We start from the raw sequence: 16,977 nt of genomic DNA, 5'->3' as shown, positions 1-16,977 counted from the left end.
GGCGGTGCTCGGGGCGGTGCTGGGGGCGGTGCTGGGGGCGGTGCTGGGGGCGGTGCTGGGGGCGGTGCTGGGGGCGGTGCTCGGGGCGGTGCTGGGGGCGGTGCTCGGGGCGGTGCTCGGGGCGGTGCTCGGGGCGGTGCTCGGGGGCGGTGCTGGGGGCGGTGCTGGGGGCGGTGCTGGGGGCGGTGCTGGGGGCGGTGCTCGGGGCGGTGCTGGGGGCGGTGCTCGGGGCGGTGCTGGGGGCGGTGCTCGGGGGGCGGTGCTGGGGGCGGTGCTCGGGGCGGTGCTGGGGGCGGTGCTCGGGGCGGTGCTGGGGGCGGTGCTCGGGGGGCGGTGCTGGGGGCGGTGCTGGGGGCGGTGCTCGGGGCGGTGCTCGGGGCGGTGCTCGGGGCGGTGCTGGGGGCGGTGCTCGGGGGCGCCCGCACCTCCAGGCCGAGACGGACGCTCTGCGGACACCGCCCGCGGCGCCCACCCGAGCCCCGACCTCGTCCCCGCCGGCCGCAGAGCCACGCGCCGCAGGAGAGAGCGCGGGGGCATGGCCCAGGGCCCGGCCTCGCCCCTGCGCCGTGCCCCGACCCGGACCCTGAGCCCCGCCCCGTGTCCCCCGCCCCGCCCCCGCCCCCGCGCCGTGTCCCCGCCGCTCACCGCGCCCCCAGCCAGGCCCCAAGTGGCGCGACACCGTCCCGGTCCCTTTGCGAACCCCGCGGAGCCGGACAGTTCAGTGAATACGTCCACGCGGGCCGCTCGGGGTCGGTCAGGTCGCTGCGGCCGCCTCGCCCAGATGCAGACGCCTGCTCGGTTCCCTCAGCGGCATTAAACGCACCCACGGGCCCGCGGACCCTCGGACCCACGGACCCTCGGACGGACCCACGGACTCCCGGACGGACTCACAGACTCTTGAACGGACCCACGGACCCTCGGATCCACGGACCCTCGGACGGACCCACGGACTCCCGGACGGACTCACAGACTCTTGAACGGACCCACGGACCCTCGGACGGACCCACGGACTCCCGGACGGACTCACAGACTCTTGAACGGACCCACTGACCCTCGGATCCACGGACCCTCGGACGGACCCACGGGCTCTCGGACGGACTCACAGACTCTTGAACGGACCCACGGACCCTCGGACCCTCGGACGGACCCACGGACTCCCGGACGGCCGCGGTCCGAGCCCCGGAACGGCGCAGGCCCTGGGCTCCCCGCGTGTCCCGAGGGCGTCGGGCGCCCCCTGCAGCCCAGCTCCCGCCCCGCAGACGCTCCGGGCCGAGCCGCTCCCCCTGCAGGGCCCGGACCGCGGGGAGCCGCCCTCCCTCCCGGCCGCGCCCCCCCCCCCCAGGGCGGCCTCCCGTCCTGCACAGGCCCTCGCGGGGCACGGACACGCCTCCACTGGGAAGCCCTCCACGGCTGCGGCCTCCCGGGGGCCACCGGGGCTTCACGTCGGCCCGGCGGGAGCGCGGACACCCGGTGGGAGGCGCCGACCCACGAGGGCGCTGGCGGGGGGCGCGGGCGGGGCCTGCGGGGCGGGGCCTGCGGGGCGGGGCCGGGCGCCCGGAGAGCTAAAGCAGAGGCCGGCGTCGAGGCGTCGAGCCGTCGGGGGGGGGGGGGGGGCCCGCACGGCCTCGGACCTGCGCCCCACCTGCGGCTCCGCACCGTCCCCCCGCCCCAGGGAGACCCGCGCCCCGGCCACACCGCGAGAGCAGCTCCAGCCCCCTGCTCCGGCTGGAGATGCGGGAGGCGGGGTCCTGGCGCCGGCGGCGGGGGGCGGGGCTTGCCCCGGCGCGGCCTTGGGTCCGGGATGGACGGAGGGAGGGACGGAGGGACGGACGGAGGGACGGAGGGACAGAGGGAGGGACGGACGGAGGGACGGAGGGACGGAGGGACGGAGGGACAGAGGGAGGGACGGAGGGAGGGCGGGACGGACGGACGGACGGAGGGAGGGACGGAGGGAGGGGCGGAAGTGGGAGGGACGGAGGGAGGGCGGGACGGACGGACGGACGGACGGAGGGACGGACGGAGGGACGGGTGGCGGGGCCAGTGCGCGCGGAGGGAGGGGAGCAGGTGGGCGCAGAGCCCTGAGCACGAGGGGCCGCGGGGACGGTGGCTCGGGTCTCCCGTGGGCGCCCGCCGCGCCCCTCTGACCCGGTTATTTCTACATAAAAACCTCCACATAGTGCGAAGCCTCGGCCGAAGGCCCAGGTGTGCAGACCCACGCCCGGGCCCGCCGCGCCGCGGGAGACGCTGCGCCTGCGCCTCGGCCTCGGCCTCCAAGCGGGTCCCAGGCCCCCGCCAGCTGGGCCCCTTCCCGCTCCTCCTGCGCGTCCGTCACCCGCGGCCCCTGCCTTCAGGGACCTTCCGGACCGGAGGGGCAGGGCTGCGTCCAGGGCGGCGGGGACCGGCTGCGGCCCTGCCCGAGCCCAGCGGGCTCTTGGGTCCGTCCACACCGCCGGCCTGGGCATCCTCCACGGGAGCAGGGGGCAGGCACGTGTAGGGCCACGACTCCACAAGGAGACACGTTTTGGGGTGAGACCATGAGACCTGAACACGGCAAGGCCTTCGTTCCGGATTCCGCGGGATCCTGCCACCGGCCCCTCCCTGGCGTCCTGCTGCGTGTCTGAAGGAGCCGAGCCCCGGTGCTCAGCTTAGGGAACGCGCAGCGACCACAAAACCCAAACCCCACGAGGTGTTGGACTCACCCCCATCAAGAAAACACACTGCACGACGGCTGGGATCCTTTATTGTCAGACTGTGCTGGAGCCAGCGAACAAGGATTTCTCGTGCGGTCCCGGAGAGATAAGGCAATTGTTTTTCTTTGTGGGCAGACTTAGTTGGCCTGAGTCTTTACAACTTTTCCATATAAAAATAAAAGTCCAAGACCAGATTACTTTTCCTCTGGTCATAAACGCTGATTTATTTACAGGCACTGTGTCAGATTACCATCATAACCTTGGGATAAAATGTTATTTTCTTAAAGTCTCGGCATTTATAGGGTCAGGGTTGGGATTTGCTCGCGCGTCACCCGCCTGGAGAAGGCAGCTTTCTCCACCCGACCCAGCACGGCTACGTGGTCATTAGCCACCTGGAGCGACACCAACTGACCTTCAAAGAAACGGTTTTTAACTTAAATCTTTCAGGAACTAAAGCTTCCAAAATGACTTCCAATGGTTCTAAAGACGGCGTCGGAGTCAGAGTGGTTATAAATACAGTTCCTTGCGTGGGCCACCTGTCTGTCCACAATACAGCGGACACAGGGCGCAGACCTTGCTACACGTAAAACAAAACAGGGTCAACTGTGGCTCCCGAAGTACAGCAAAGACAGGGAAAGCCAGGACTCTGGTCTGTTAATAAACCCCCTCACAAAGTCACAACCGAAGAGCAAAACTCTCAACTATTAAAATATACAGACAGACAGTTTACACCATTGCACATCCTCTTCCCTTTGCTTTTAATGCTCATGAGACGATTAAAGTGATGAGTTTGTGAACACATGCATGCGGGGCAAGCACAGACGTGAAAGAGGAAACAGAAAAAAGTTAATATACGTCCACGAGGAAGGCTGCCAGCAGCGCTCCAACTAAACTGTCCTGTCCCCTTGTGCTCCCTCTGTTCCCCCCTCGCCGCCCCCTCACCTTCCTCAAAGCGGGGAAATCGGGTGGGAGGTTAGTGCAGAATCGAGGGGTCGACACCCCCCTCCCAGGCTACGTGTCCCCTGAGTCACCCGGGGGTGCTTCCCTTCAGTAGCACAGCTAAGGCACTTCTGGCTGCTTTGGCGGCAGCGGGGGCGGGGGGTCCTCTCTATTTTAAGGCATGTGTCATCTAAGAGTAGTAAAGCTTTCGAAACTGGGCTGTTAAGGTTGACAGCTTAATACGGGATCACGGAAACGGACGGGGCGGAAGGACCCTCGGAGAACCGTGCCCGGGCAAGGGGCTTCCAGGTGCCCCGGCTCTGAGGCAGCAGTGGCGGAGGCCAGGAGCGGCGCGTCCAGACACGAAGACACGGCGGCTGCGGCGGCCTTCACCTGGAGCTGCCCTGGCTGCTCACGGAGCGCGACGTGCTGTAGCGTTTCTTCACGATCATGCTGATGTAGGCTTTCATGAGCTTGGCCACGTCCACCACCTGCCCGGGGAAGCAGAGTCAGCACGCGGTTGGAGTCCCCGCCAGGGCCCTGTGCCAGGGCCACCTGCCTGCCCGAGTCCAGGACCAAGAGCTTGGCGGCCCTCGACTGTTGCTCCAAGCGTGGCTTTTCTGAATACAGTGTGCACGCCCGGTGGCTCTTGCACCCGCCCGAGGGCTCCGGCCTATCGCGGGCGCTGCGATCACCAGCCCCACTTAATACTGGCTGGTGCACACGGGGTCCCCACCGTCCACACGCCGGGGGCAGCTGCTCCCAGGACGCCAGCGCTGTCCCTCCCTGGGGCCTGCACCCCTGCCCCTTCAGGGACCCTGCCTTCCGCATGCCTCCTCCCTCCTGACCTCACCCCACATCTGTTGGCAAAGTCACGGTCATTCGGTCAGGCACAACCAAAGACCCCCAGGGTGGCTCCCTCGTGTTGCCGGGCGCCCACCGAGTCTGGCAGCCGGTGCCTGGGACCCTCTGGTCAAGGCCCGGATGCCTGCCTGTCACTGCTCAGCCTGCCAGCCTCACCCCTCCTGCATGGTGGCCCCGGCCCCACTCCGTGATGACAGCAGCATCCACCTGTGCCTGCCAGCAGCTCCGAGTGGAGCCCTCGATCGGCTTCCTGATGGGCCATCATGAGGACACCCTACACCTCCAGAGGCTGTGACTCCGTGAGCCGGAGTCAGTGGTGCCCGGGGTGGCTGCCCCCGCTCCTGCCAGCTGGCGCCCTCACTGGCACAAGGCTGTCTCGCCCCATTGCACACATCTTCCACGTGCCTCGGTTCCCTTCCTCTAACGAGTGAGACCCGCTGGTAAAGCGGAACCAGGCTTCTCGGCCCCAAGAGTAGAGAAGACCCTTGGGGTGATCCCGCTTGGGCCTCAGGAGCCTCAGCGGGGAGGGGCCGCCGTGCTGAGCTTTCACGTGTGTTAAAGCAGAACAGGTGCCCAGAAACGGGGCATCGCTCCGGTCCCTTGTCAGGGCCACAGGGGGTTCCCTCGGGTCGCTTCTTACCTCACTGGTTTCAAAGAGCAGCTCCCTCTCGTCGACCACGATCTTGTACGTGTTTGCCAGCGGCGCCCCGAAAGACAGGATGTGCTCGTACTGGAAGACCTCTAACGGCCTGCCCTCCCCACGCTTGTACACGGAGACTGCGTCGGCGCTGACGCCCAGCCAGAGGTCCTGGGGGAAGCCGCCTTCCCTGCACTGGGGACGAGCGGGACACAAGGGGCAGCAAGAAACAGAGAACGGGGAGGTGGAGTCAGGCCCTCCATGCGGAAGGCCAGGCGCACCCATGTGTGTCCTGTGCCGGGGACGGATGGAGGGCGTGGGCTCCCTCCCGGGATGGGCTGGCGGGTTTCTGACTAGGTTTCCCTAATGCCCGAGGTGGGTCGACCAGCCGGTGACTCCTAACATCGCACCTGTGGAGTCCTTCCTCTACGCATCATCCAGGGAGCTCCCGGAGACGCCAGGCCAGGGAGGGTGACCACGGCTCCCCAGCAAACCCGGCAGCCCGAGCCCACGTCCCCTCCCTACCTCGGCCTCCGATCCTTTCAAACACAAAATGTAGGATCAGAGGAAAATCCTCCAAATCCCTCCATGCTGAGCTGTTTGGCTCCTTGACAAGAGGCCGTGGAGACCTCCCTCGAGCAGAGGGGAGAGGAAAGTCCCTTGAGGAGCGACAGGCTTCCCTGCGTGGACTGGTGTTGGAAAGGAAACAAGGCCCCGACGTGGGGAGGAGCACCCTGTACGGCGGCGGGGACACCACACAGGACGTGTTGCACAAAGCGTCTCACTTATACCTCAAAACAGACCACACTGAACCCGCCAAGCAACCAGTGTCCGAGGAGAAGCCACGACGGGGTCTCGGGATACGTGATCATCAGTGGTTAGGTTTGTACAGAGGCTCAGCTAAAAGCCATCGGAACCGAACATGCTGAAGGGGATTGTGCTAAGACGGCCAGAAGCTCCTCTGGCCGGGCCGGCAAGCCTACCCGTCAAGGGACAAGGAATCATAGTTTAGGTTTTGGGGGCCACGTGGTCCCTGTCCCGTCTACTCAATGCTGCCGTTCTCGTGTGAAAGCAGCCAGAGGAAGGAAGGAAGGAAGGCCGCCGCGGTCCAGTAAGCCGTCATGGTGAAGGCGGCAGGGGTGGGGGCGCACGCTGCCAGGCCTCCATCTAGAGGCAGGAGCGCTGGACGACCTGCGGTCAGTAAAGGGGCTGCTTGACACCCGGGGAGGAGTCACAACGGGTCCTGCTCGTGGCCAAATCCCGTTTGTGACACAAAATCCTTCCTCGGACAGAGATTCACGGGGACAACCAAATGTGAACTCCAGGTACAGTGGACCCGTGAACACCCTGGGGCCGAACTCCATGGGTCCCTTACGTGCGGGTTTGTCTTTTTTTAAAAATACAGTAGAGGCTGTAAACGTATTTCCTCTTCCCTGGGACTCCCAGTATTTTCTCTTCTCCAGCTTTACAGTAAGCATGGAACACGCAACAGGCTAAATGGGTCGCTGGCAAGGCGGTTCAGGCCTAAGTCACCCCGCAGGCAGTCGCGGCCAACTCTCGGGTTTCCAGCCCCCACAGTGTTCACGGGTCAACGGTATCCAGAGTCCCTGATTTCACGTACATGGCTCAAAAAATTTTTTTTAGATTTTAAATGCTGATTTTCACCAGCACTTTCTGATTGGGTCTACCTGTCGCTTCCAAAGAAGGAAGTTACCGTGAGCCCTGAACTTTCCGTGCACTCCCGATACCATGAAATCCTCCACTGCGGGGGAGGAAAACTAGGGGGAGGGGAGGGCGGAGGGGAAGGGGGGCTCTGACCACAGGGGCAAGAGCGCCTAGGCGCCACCTTGCCCCCTGCCCCATGCCCTGGGCCACCCTCCCACCCCCAGCCCTACACCCTGGGCTGCCCCCGGCGCACATGCGCAGTCAGCCCAGTGCACCGGAGGAACAAGGGGCAGTTGGTCCTCACCTCCACGTCGAAGAGCGTTGACCCGTAGCCCGGCCACTCCTTGATCAAGGCCATGTACTTGGCCATGGCCTGCTCCTGGCCCACCCCCTGCAGCTTCTTCCATTTGTCCACGATGCTGGCCCGGGCCGAGGACACCTCCTCCTTGATCCACATGTCCAGCATCTGCTCCTCCTCCACCTTCTGCCGGACGACGGAGCCTGTGCGGAAGCTCCGCCTCAGCGTCCCCTCCAGGAAGCTCGTCCGCCTCTTCTCCAGCCGCTCACACGGGGTGAAGGTCTTGGTGGCCTGGCTGATGCGGGCCTTAAGCCTCTGCAGGGAGTAAACGTCCTCGAGGGGCGGCAGCGAGGCGTGCGCCGAGTAGTCGCCCTGCAGGTACTGTAGCCGCAGGGCCGCCAGGACCTGGAGGTTCTCCTCAGGGGCAGGGTAGTGGCCGCGGATGACGGCCTCGTGCGCCTGAACGGGGTAGGCCGCGGGGTCAGGGTGCGCTCGCCCCAGCCCCACTTGCTGTGCCCTCACCCCCTTCACCTGCCTTCCCCTCCCCGCAGCACAGAGAGCATCTAGCACACGTTTTACCCCCCAATCTCTCCCCCACCCCCCGCTAGGGCAGTTCTGGGTGCAGCCGCCCCCTGCGTGCGTGCCCCACTCCTGGGCACCAGCCACCGACTCGGGAGGCCTAGGAGCGCATCTGTCCCTGCTCCCCTGCCGAGGAATCCATTTGGAAAGCTCCTCCTACCTGTTCAAACATAAAGGCAAATTCCACACTGTCTTTTGGCACGTTGTCCGTGTCCAGGAAGCAGTAAAGCTTGAAGTAGAACTTCCAGGGCAGGTCCCCCACCTCTGATGTGGCCGCCAGCCTAAGACGGAAGGCAAGAGGGGCTCAGAAAGCAGGAGGAGGGATGGCGCTTCGGTGCCACGAGGCGCTGACCCCGGGGGCTCGCTCCAAGGATGCAGACAGCCTGTGCGAGCCCAGGTCCCGGGGCTGCGGGTGCAGAGCAAGGTGCAGCTGGCTACCAGGGCTCATCACTAGGGCACTTGGCCAGAATGAGTCACGCTTCCACTTTGGCCCCACTTTAAGGCAACACACAGGCCCCCTCGGGTAAACTGCTGACCGCGTATTTGCAGAGTGCGCAGACAGAGGGGCCCGGCGAAGCACGTGCGGAGTCCCTCCAAGTAGAATAAATGGGCTCCGTCCTCCTTCCCTCTACTAGCCCTCAAATAAATACTTAAAAAATCGACACGATCGGTATGGAGGCTGTGCTCACATGGAACAGAAATACCTTTCGTGTTCTTAGGGGAACTTAGGGGAACGTCCTGGATCATGTATTACAGGTCCGAGAGCTATAAACTGCAGTTTGAAGAGGGTATGGGTTTGCTCGTGTCCACTAGCCCTGTTTCGAAGCCAATGACACGTAAGCAGCCTGGAACCAGGAGATTCCAAGACAGTGTGTACAACGGGGACCTCGGAATGGGGGGAAGCACAATGGGGCGCCAGATCCTATTTGAGAATGCGGCTTTACTTAGGAATCAAGAAAAACAAGCAGCAGGGAGCGATGACAAATTAAATATGCTTCAGAACAGGAACTCAGGACGTCTGGGGGGCACAGTCAGGCAGAGGCCTGGGGTCCTGGGATCGAGCACCACATGGGGCTCCCTGCCATGTTCTCTGTCTTTCAAATAAATAAAATCTTTTTTTTTTTTTTTTTTAAAGGAACTCAAATGCCTACTGAAGCTAAAACAGATGGCAAATTCAGATCCTCAACTCTTGCTCTTAACTTATCTGCTGACACTTTAGGGAGAAGGAACTTACTTTTCAAACTTTGCTAACACATCGGCTACGATGGTTCTGCTTTCGATGGCTTTATCGACGCTCCCGTTGTACTCAAACAAGGCGAACATGTTCCTGCTGTCCTCCATGGCGAGGCCTCTGATCAGCTTCTCCACCACCTGCAAGACACCCCGAGGCCTTGAGCTTCCAGCACGCCGTCCTGGGTGCCTTCACCAGACCCCGAGGGCTGCGGGCACAGCGCACAACGCCCCCTTGAACTGTCATGTGTGGCCACCTAGAACCTCAAAGGGGCTGTTTCTTCAGTGTTCTCGAGAAATCAGATTTCTCTGGTCTTTGTGAAAAAGAACACAGAGCGTCTTGCCCACCGGAGGAGAGACAGATGCCGGGCAAATTTCTTGCAAACCCACACCAGTCGGAAAAGTGCACAGAAACTGCAGCCCTGTCTTTCATCTGGTACATTCATCCACTTCCAAGAAACAATGGCTTCAACCAATGTTTCCTCTTTTCGCACCGGAAGCTTTTCTGGGTTTTAGTCCTTCTTTTACCCAATTTGTTTTATAATGCTAAACATAGGTTTAAAAAAAAAAAAGGAAAAAAAAGGAAATGTGTACCTCCAGCCCACCATCCTTTTAGATATTTGTATGGCAATCAGAGGCCCCTTAACATGGAGATGCTACAGCAAACCCGTGTCGTGCACGTGAGCTCCACGCGGCCGCTTCTCACATCAGCAGGATTAGGTCTCCGACGTTTCAGCGCCAGCTTTATTTCTGTGCCCCGACTCATCTTTGATACATATCTTTACCTCTTTGTACCTGAGTTTAGTTGTTGGTCATACCTTGTTTACCGAGTGGCTGCACTACGCAGCCCAGAGCTGCCCGGTCGCTATCCGACCGCGCGCCACCTCCCTGACTTACAGGCTCCGGCAGTTAGGTACCAGATGGCACCGGCGACGCAGGGGCTCGTCCCTCACCTCGCCGGCTGTGGTGTGGGAGTTGATGGTGATCTTGCACGAGCCTCCACCATGGCAGTACACCGTGGACGTCATCTCCTGCCTGTGGATCAGGGCTTCTATTTCATCTCGGGAAGGCACAAACTCTCTGCATTTGGTTTTCTTGAGCGATTCATAAATGAAGAGGGAGTATTTTTCCATCTCGGTTCCTGGAAACTGTTCCCGTATCCTAGGAGACAAACACTTCACTGTTAATTGCTAGACTGCGGCTGGCTGGCGTCTGGGAGCTGGGCTGCTTCAGGCAGCTGCCAGCCTCAGCCGCCCAGGCCCCCTGTGGCGCAGAGCAAACACCACTCACTCTCTGTCCAGTGGGCTTGACCCTCCTGCGCAGGTTTTGTTTAAATGCAAAAAAAAAAAAAAAAAAAAAAAAAAATCCCAAAGAGCCAGTGCCCTAACAGGGAGCAGCTCTTGCTGCCAGCTAGCTCCCCGCCGCAGTGCTGCTGGGAGTCACGTCTCATTCCGTCGGACGAAAACACTTTTTCCATAGTTCACCAGAGTCTGAATCACAGTGTTTCTACCAGTTTTGGTCTGGATCAAAATACCCAGGCGTCCCCCCAGTCCACTCATACAGGCAGCGGTAACTACGCGTACTCAACGTCATCGACATCGGGACACCATACTGACAGAGGCCCAGTGCCAGTGCCAGCCTTGCGTGTGGCTCGGCGTGGGGACAAGGACGCCTCCCCTGTGTAACCCGTGCCAGGGACCCACCAGCCTGACCCGGAGCCCCTGACCACACCAGGTGCCTTCTGTCTCACATCCTCTCCTCTGAGCCACGACCCACCACGGCACCTGTGGGACTGCGCTGCCCGGGCCGCATCCTACCTTCTCAGGTGGAAGCGGAGGTACTTGAGGATCCCCCGGCTCGGCAGGAAGGTGCAGCTGAGACACGTCAGGATCTGCCAGCTGCACAGGTTGCCCACACTGCCTGGATGGGGCACTTTGTTGGTCTGCTTGATGAGCTGGCAATACAGCTCGTCTCGCAGAGGTCGGAGGTCATGCCCAGTCTGCAGGATGCCTTGGATTATGGGAATGGGGTCAGACATGGATTCCAGTTGCTGGAGGGAATTGAATATCTTGATGGCTTCATCCTGAAGGGTCGTGTAGCCCTTGTCCTTGAGCACTGGGCGGAGACAGAACACAGAAGTGTTTACACCTGGGTCTGCACAAGGGGGACACTAAGCAGCACACAAAGGGAGGGCTGGGGACAGACAGTGACGTTCCCTGAACCTCTGCGTCAGGGGAACAACACCATCAGGACACAGAAGTGGGCAGCCTACACCACTGAACCATTTTACCCCACAGACCACCTGAGCACTGGTCTGTGGCCAAGCAGGTTCCAGATCTGTGACGCCAGGCGTTCAGCATCTGGTTCTCTGTACGTTCGGGTGGCTCTGAGTTCACAGGGAGGGCTGGTGCTTCCTGACTCCCTTTAGAATTGCTTTGTTCGCTCGACCATCCCTGTACCAGTGCACACAGCAAGTGCCAATGGGACACGGCTAAGGAGTGACCAGGACGATGGAAGAACGTCGCTGGGAGCACGGGGTCGGGGGACTCACGGTTCAGGTTTATGTCTCCGTAGGGAAGGGGCAGCAGCGGCGAGTGCAGCGGGTGGTGTGTGTGGCGGAGGATGGGGTTCCGCTTGTAAATCTGCTCCACCACGTCAGAGTTCAGGCAGTTCTCCTTGGAAGCAGAGGACCCAGTCAAATGAGCATGCAAGCTCATCCAAAACGTGCGTGTACAAGCACAGAAGCATCTGTATTCTTTTTTGTGTTTTTTTTTTTTTTAGTTTTTTAAAATTAAACTTTTTTTTTTTTTTTTTAAGACAGAAGGTGAGTGAGCATGAGCGGGTGGGAGGGGCAGAGGGAGAGCAGGTCAGGCTGGCTCCATGCACAGAGCCCCTGTGGCGCTGGGGCTCACAGCCCTGAGACCATGACCTGAGCTACCCAGATGCCCCACGCAGGAGCACTCCCCGGAGTCCAAAGCATCCAGAAGCCTCAGGACTGTGATGAGCACACAGGCACTGGCTGGTTAGGGAAGTGTCCAACTCTGGATCTCAGGTCATGAGCTCAGGGTTGTGGGCTCTGTGCTCAGCAGGGAGTCTGCTTCCCCTGTCCCTCTTGCTCTCTCCCTCTCTCAAATCTCTAAAAAAACAAAATTCATGCATGAAGATACCCACAGTCTGCGTTTGAAGACAAATCACGCATTTTTCTTACACACGACCCTTCCTCTTCATTTCATGTATATTTTCCCACATTAAAAAAAATCCCTCCCCGAGATTATATTTCAAAAAATTAAAGTTTTTTGCTATTTAGCCATGAAACATTTAACCAAACCATGTATTTTTTTATCTGTAATTCATATAAAAATATATATTCTGCTTTCGTCCTTTAGGTGTATTCTCTGTATACCTGAAAATTATATTTGGTGATAGGTTATTCCTGAGACTGTTCAACATGCCTGCCTTCTCTTTTTGGAAATTTAAGAGCTCCCTTCATGGAAATTCATCACGTATTTATGCTCCTAAAATGTTAAATTGGGATTCAAGGAAGGCAAAGTTCCTTTTAGAACGTTAAATAAACAGGAAAGTTGAAGGAGGGGCAGTGAATCATTCTATCCTGGTAATTTCCACTATGAAACTTCTTTAATAACACCTGATTGAAAGCCAAAGGGGGGGGGGAACCTCAACTTTAATTATTTCAATGATTTTATATGGACTAAATTAGGGCAACCCGATTTTTTAAAAAGGATTGTTTCATATTTGGGAAAATTCTATCACTCTTTTAACGACAGATTTCAAATTAGAGACTCTAAGAAGAGGTAAGATGTAGCTTTGAAGAGAAAGTTCAGCTGATGTGTTTTCACTCCTTTCTCAAAAGAAAGCTTCAAAAAATTTTTTTAGAGCTAGACAGGAAGTTGCTGGCATTCGGCACCCTGGGTCTTATGCAAAGCTCTGTGGAGTCTTGGGAGAATAAATGACCTAGTAGGACAGCTCCAAACACCCAGGACACAGCCCGCCTTGGAATCAAGGGGCAGACCCGGATTCGGGGGAAATGACATATGAGGCCGGCCCCCCGTAGCAGCGTCGGGCCTCTCCCCTGGATCTGATGAGCTAACGCCCCCGATGAGGACCAGTCAACGCCGCCTTGCTATCATTCCCAGATCCTTTCTGTCACTGCTCCAGCCCTTTCCCTTGTATTGGGAAAATCTCTGATGGGTAACTTAGAGCAGCGGCAGTAAAGATGATTCCCGTGACCTGGTTCTGCATCAGGGACTGACCAGCTGCGTGAACAACGCAACACAATACTCCGCATTCTGTTTCCATTCCCGAAAAATGCGCGGTCATCCCCGTGCATGGCTGCCGTGTAGTTATTCCTTGAATGTAGACTCACCGGGCGATTCATGTTTATGAAAAGGAAATTACAGTTTAAATCACAGTTTCAGGTCGATGGTGGTCCAGAGACTTGGACACTTCCTGTGAGCTCGGAGGTGCCTGATAAAGGCGCTGAGTTCTCTAGACAGTCTAGGCTGTGAATCCACTTACGTGCTCTAGTAGCCGTACAGTAAGAGAATTGCTGGTGCTCCCAGAAGGTCCCCGACCCAGGGCTGAAGGGGAACGTGTGATGAAGCAGGTCGTCACCTGCACAGATCACACCCTGACCCTGGGGCGAGGAGCCTACGCCCCACACCTCAGGCCATCTTCCCTCTGTCCACAGGGCCCATCACTCGGGTTTGCCTTGGCAGCAATATTTGATGCCCCACGGAGGCGAGGTTTGTTTTTAAAGATTTCATTTATTCATGAGAGACAGAGAGAGAGGCAGAGACCCAAGCAGAGGGAGAAGCAGGCTCCATGTAGGGAGCCCAACGTGGGACTTGATCCCGGGACCCCAGGGTCACGTCCTGAGCTGAAGGCAGGCACTAAATCACTGAGCCACCCCGGGATCCCAAAGAGGTTTCTTTACTGTAAAACTTCACCTAAATTGCAGCATGAGATTTCTAAAAGCAGCGACGTTCCAACACGAACATCATCTAAAGTTAGTTTTGATTATAGAATAAAAATGGAGCTCGGCCAACGTCTGGATTCCCAGGGTGGGACTCAGGCCCCTACCTTGATGTCCTGAATCAGCTGCTGGGTGGGAGTGTCGATCGGGGCCTTGGTGTCCGTCACGTTCTGGATGGCGCTGGACCACCTGGTGGCCTCGTTGAGCAGCTTGGTGTACAGGCGGTAGCAGTGCTTGCGGCCGTACACGGTGATGTTCCAGTAGCCTGCGGCACAGGGTGAAGGCCGCGTGAACCCCGGGGACGGCCGGCACCCACGGCCCGGGAACCCAGCACCCTCGGAGCCCATGCCCTCTGTGACGAGTACTCGCCCAATCCCTGAGCATACCAGGCACCCACATGCCCGACCGCATGAGGGATCACAGCTCAGAGGGGACCAGGTCTGACAGCAAACCCAGGCTTAGAGCTATAAATGGGGGCACCGGGCGCTCGCCGGGTTAGCTGTCTGCCTTCCGCTCAGGTCACGGTCCCGGGGTCCCCGGGTCCTGGGGTCGAGCCCCCGCATCAGGCCCCGTGCCTCCTCCTCTGCCTGCTGCTCCCCCTGCTTGTGCTCTCTGGCTTTCTCTTCATCAAATAAATGAATAAAATCTTATTATACATAGAAAACGGCCTGCTTTGCTCTGAACTATATGTGGCTGTATATACTGCATATATGTATACATATGAAATGCTACCATTTGCTCTGAAAGAAAAACAGGCATAGATGGAGTTGCTTTCACGGCTCTGGAACCAGAGCGAGAGCACCTCAGCCCCTGACGTTCCTCTGCCTTCCCGTCCCGTTTCCTCTCCTTAGCGCCCCTGTGAGAAGCCCTCTTCCTAAGCAAGCAGTCTGTGTGCCCACAAACAAGCGGGCATTTGGAACAGAGGAGCGATATTTAAAAAAAAATAAAAAAGAAAAAGCACAAAATCACAACTAGCAACAAAACTCAAACAATCCAGAAATATTTTCATGATTCAGAAGACAAGAAAAAACTATGCTAACACGACTGCTCTTCATTGCTCGAGGTTCATGAGCCCCCGGGGCCCCAGGGTTTAGCTTCTGGGGGCCGCGTTAAGGCTCTCCCAGCGCCGGGCTGGGAACCCTGAGCCCAGAGCCGACACGGTCCTGGGAGCATCCGGGCAGTGCAGGGAGGCAGGCCCTCCGTCCCGCGCTGTCCGCCTACATGCACTGAGCTACCCCGCAGGGCCCCAGAGGGCGCATTGGCGAGACGTGAGCCGCTGGGGGGCACGCAGGGGCACGCAGGGGCATGCGGGGGCACGCTCATTCCCTCGTTCTCCTCACCTGTCTCCTTGAAGATCTTCTCGTCCGGGGGCACCACCGAGCAGAGGCTGTTAAGGACCAACGTGCCCAGTTTCAGAGCATTCTTCTCGGAGCTCTTGTAGTAATCCAGGGAATTGTGGGTCAGCACAAACCACCGCTTCTTGAGCTTCAGCGAAGACATCTTCGGGCTGTTCTTGCCTTCTTTGTGTAACCAGCCTGCAAAGATTCAAGTGTCTGATAAGAACCACGAAGGGAAACACCCAACAGCGGGTAGCCCGCAGGATACTGACAGGCAGGTCCTGCCGCCACATATTTGCTAGAAAGGACCACCGCCACGTCTCATGTGATTTTTTTTCTTTTAAAGCGACTTCAGGAGTCTCGAATTCTCACAAACACTGCTCCCATGGGAGACACCGCAGGGTCCCTGCCAAGGGAAACCGAGCTCCAGGACTGAGCCAGGCATGGCGGCAGTCACCTCTCACGATAAACTCCTGGCCTTCCACTCTGGTGTCGCCCTTGGATCTCTGCAGCAGCGTTATCCAGTGATGCATCTCCTCCGGCGTGTCGGCGTTGCAGTGGAGCACCCGGTTGGCCGTGATGATCACAAACGAGTTGGGTCTGCGCAACGGGGTGAGAAGGAAGCAAACAGCCTTAGCTCGACTGGCGGCACCAGCCGTTCGAACTGAGACCCAGACGCCTGTCTCCTGGCTCAAGGGTCACAGGGGTAAGAAACCGCGGTGCTGCTTGCGGCTCAGGCCAAGGCAGATGTCGCCCACTCCCGCAGGAGCTGCTTTATGCATCACTGACCTTTACACTTGGAGCCACACACTCTGGAGGCCCTCCAAGGGGAAACACTGCCTCATGCAAAACTTTCCAGATGACGCTGGGTTTGGGGGGTGGAGGGGGCCGGGGGGGAGCTAAATAAGGAGACGGTGCGGGGAAATCCTTTTGGGCGCCTCTCCAAAGTAACTTTCTTCCTGCCCCTGGGTCCTGCCTGGGATCATGCTGCCGAGGGGCGGGCCTGCAATGTCGGGCAGCAGTAAGAGGACATCGGCAGTGGGGGAGCACGGAACATCTGACACGCTGGCTGACGCCTGCTACCAAAGCCACCCTGGGCTGTGTTTGCACAGCGGTCTCACAGAGGCTCATTTCCCAATCGGGGATCAGGGGATGATGGAAATGCACTTTCTCCCTTCCCCCTTTGGCCTGGCAATGCCCTGCGTCGGTCCTGGGCTCCTGCTCCTGGGCGGTCCTGCATCAAACAACTCAAACTAGTGACGGTGAATGATTTATTGCAGGTGCTCGACTGCTGACTGTAGCTAAGTGTTGCAGAAGGTCAAGAAAAAGCAGGATTCCCAGGACTGGAGTAGGCAGACAGGTGCTCCTTAGAACTAAGAGACTTTTCTATAGCTGACGGGAGAAGGACGGCCACTGGAGGGAGAGAGGGGCCGAGGCAGGGATGGAAGGTCCTACACGTGGATCCTCACGTGCCCAGCCTGCCGGAGCAGAGGGGTCTGGGTGAGACACAGGTCAATATGACAAGAACCTGACTGTCAGAATGACATCTGCACGACTACTGACAACACACACTTGTCAAGGCCCCCGAGCCAGGTGCGGGGTGGGGTGGGGTGACACCAGGCGACGGGTCTGGGGTCCCGAGGGGCCTTGGTCAGTGGCCCGATGGAGACTCCAGGTCATTCCGCCTGCTAGGTGCTGTTTTCGTTGTGAGTAGGAATACGTCTCCACTGGCTTTCTAAAGCTGC

General features: G+C 59.0%; 1 protein-coding gene across 1 annotated transcript in view; it reads right to left on the bottom strand.

Moving 5' to 3' along the window:
* Window positions 1-2,723: 2,723 nt before the first annotated feature.
* MYO10 (myosin X) overlaps window positions 2,724-16,977 on the bottom strand; it is a 194,376-nt gene continuing 180,122 nt past the window's right edge. Inside the window, exons 31-41 of the mRNA XM_072757215.1 lie at window positions 15,690-15,832; window positions 15,236-15,430; window positions 14,003-14,160; window positions 11,454-11,577; window positions 10,720-11,017; window positions 9,856-10,063; window positions 8,907-9,043; window positions 7,833-7,953; window positions 7,100-7,552; window positions 5,134-5,325; window positions 2,724-4,120 (exon numbers count right to left, since the gene is read on the bottom strand). Of these exons, the coding sequence (XP_072613316.1) occupies window positions 4,019-4,120; window positions 5,134-5,325; window positions 7,100-7,552; window positions 7,833-7,953; window positions 8,907-9,043; window positions 9,856-10,063; window positions 10,720-11,017; window positions 11,454-11,577; window positions 14,003-14,160; window positions 15,236-15,430; window positions 15,690-15,832 (2,131 nt within the window). The 3' untranslated portion in view covers window positions 2,724-4,018. The remainder of the gene's footprint in view (window positions 4,121-5,133; window positions 5,326-7,099; window positions 7,553-7,832; window positions 7,954-8,906; window positions 9,044-9,855; window positions 10,064-10,719; window positions 11,018-11,453; window positions 11,578-14,002; window positions 14,161-15,235; window positions 15,431-15,689; window positions 15,833-16,977) is intronic.

Source organism: Vulpes vulpes, chromosome 4 (assembly GCF_048418805.1).
Source record: "Vulpes vulpes isolate BD-2025 chromosome 4, VulVul3, whole genome shotgun sequence".
Taxonomy (NCBI): Eukaryota; Metazoa; Chordata; class Mammalia; order Carnivora; family Canidae; genus Vulpes; species Vulpes vulpes.
The sequence above is the reverse complement of the archived record's forward strand: the minus strand, read 5'-3'. Positions and strand labels throughout refer to the sequence as shown.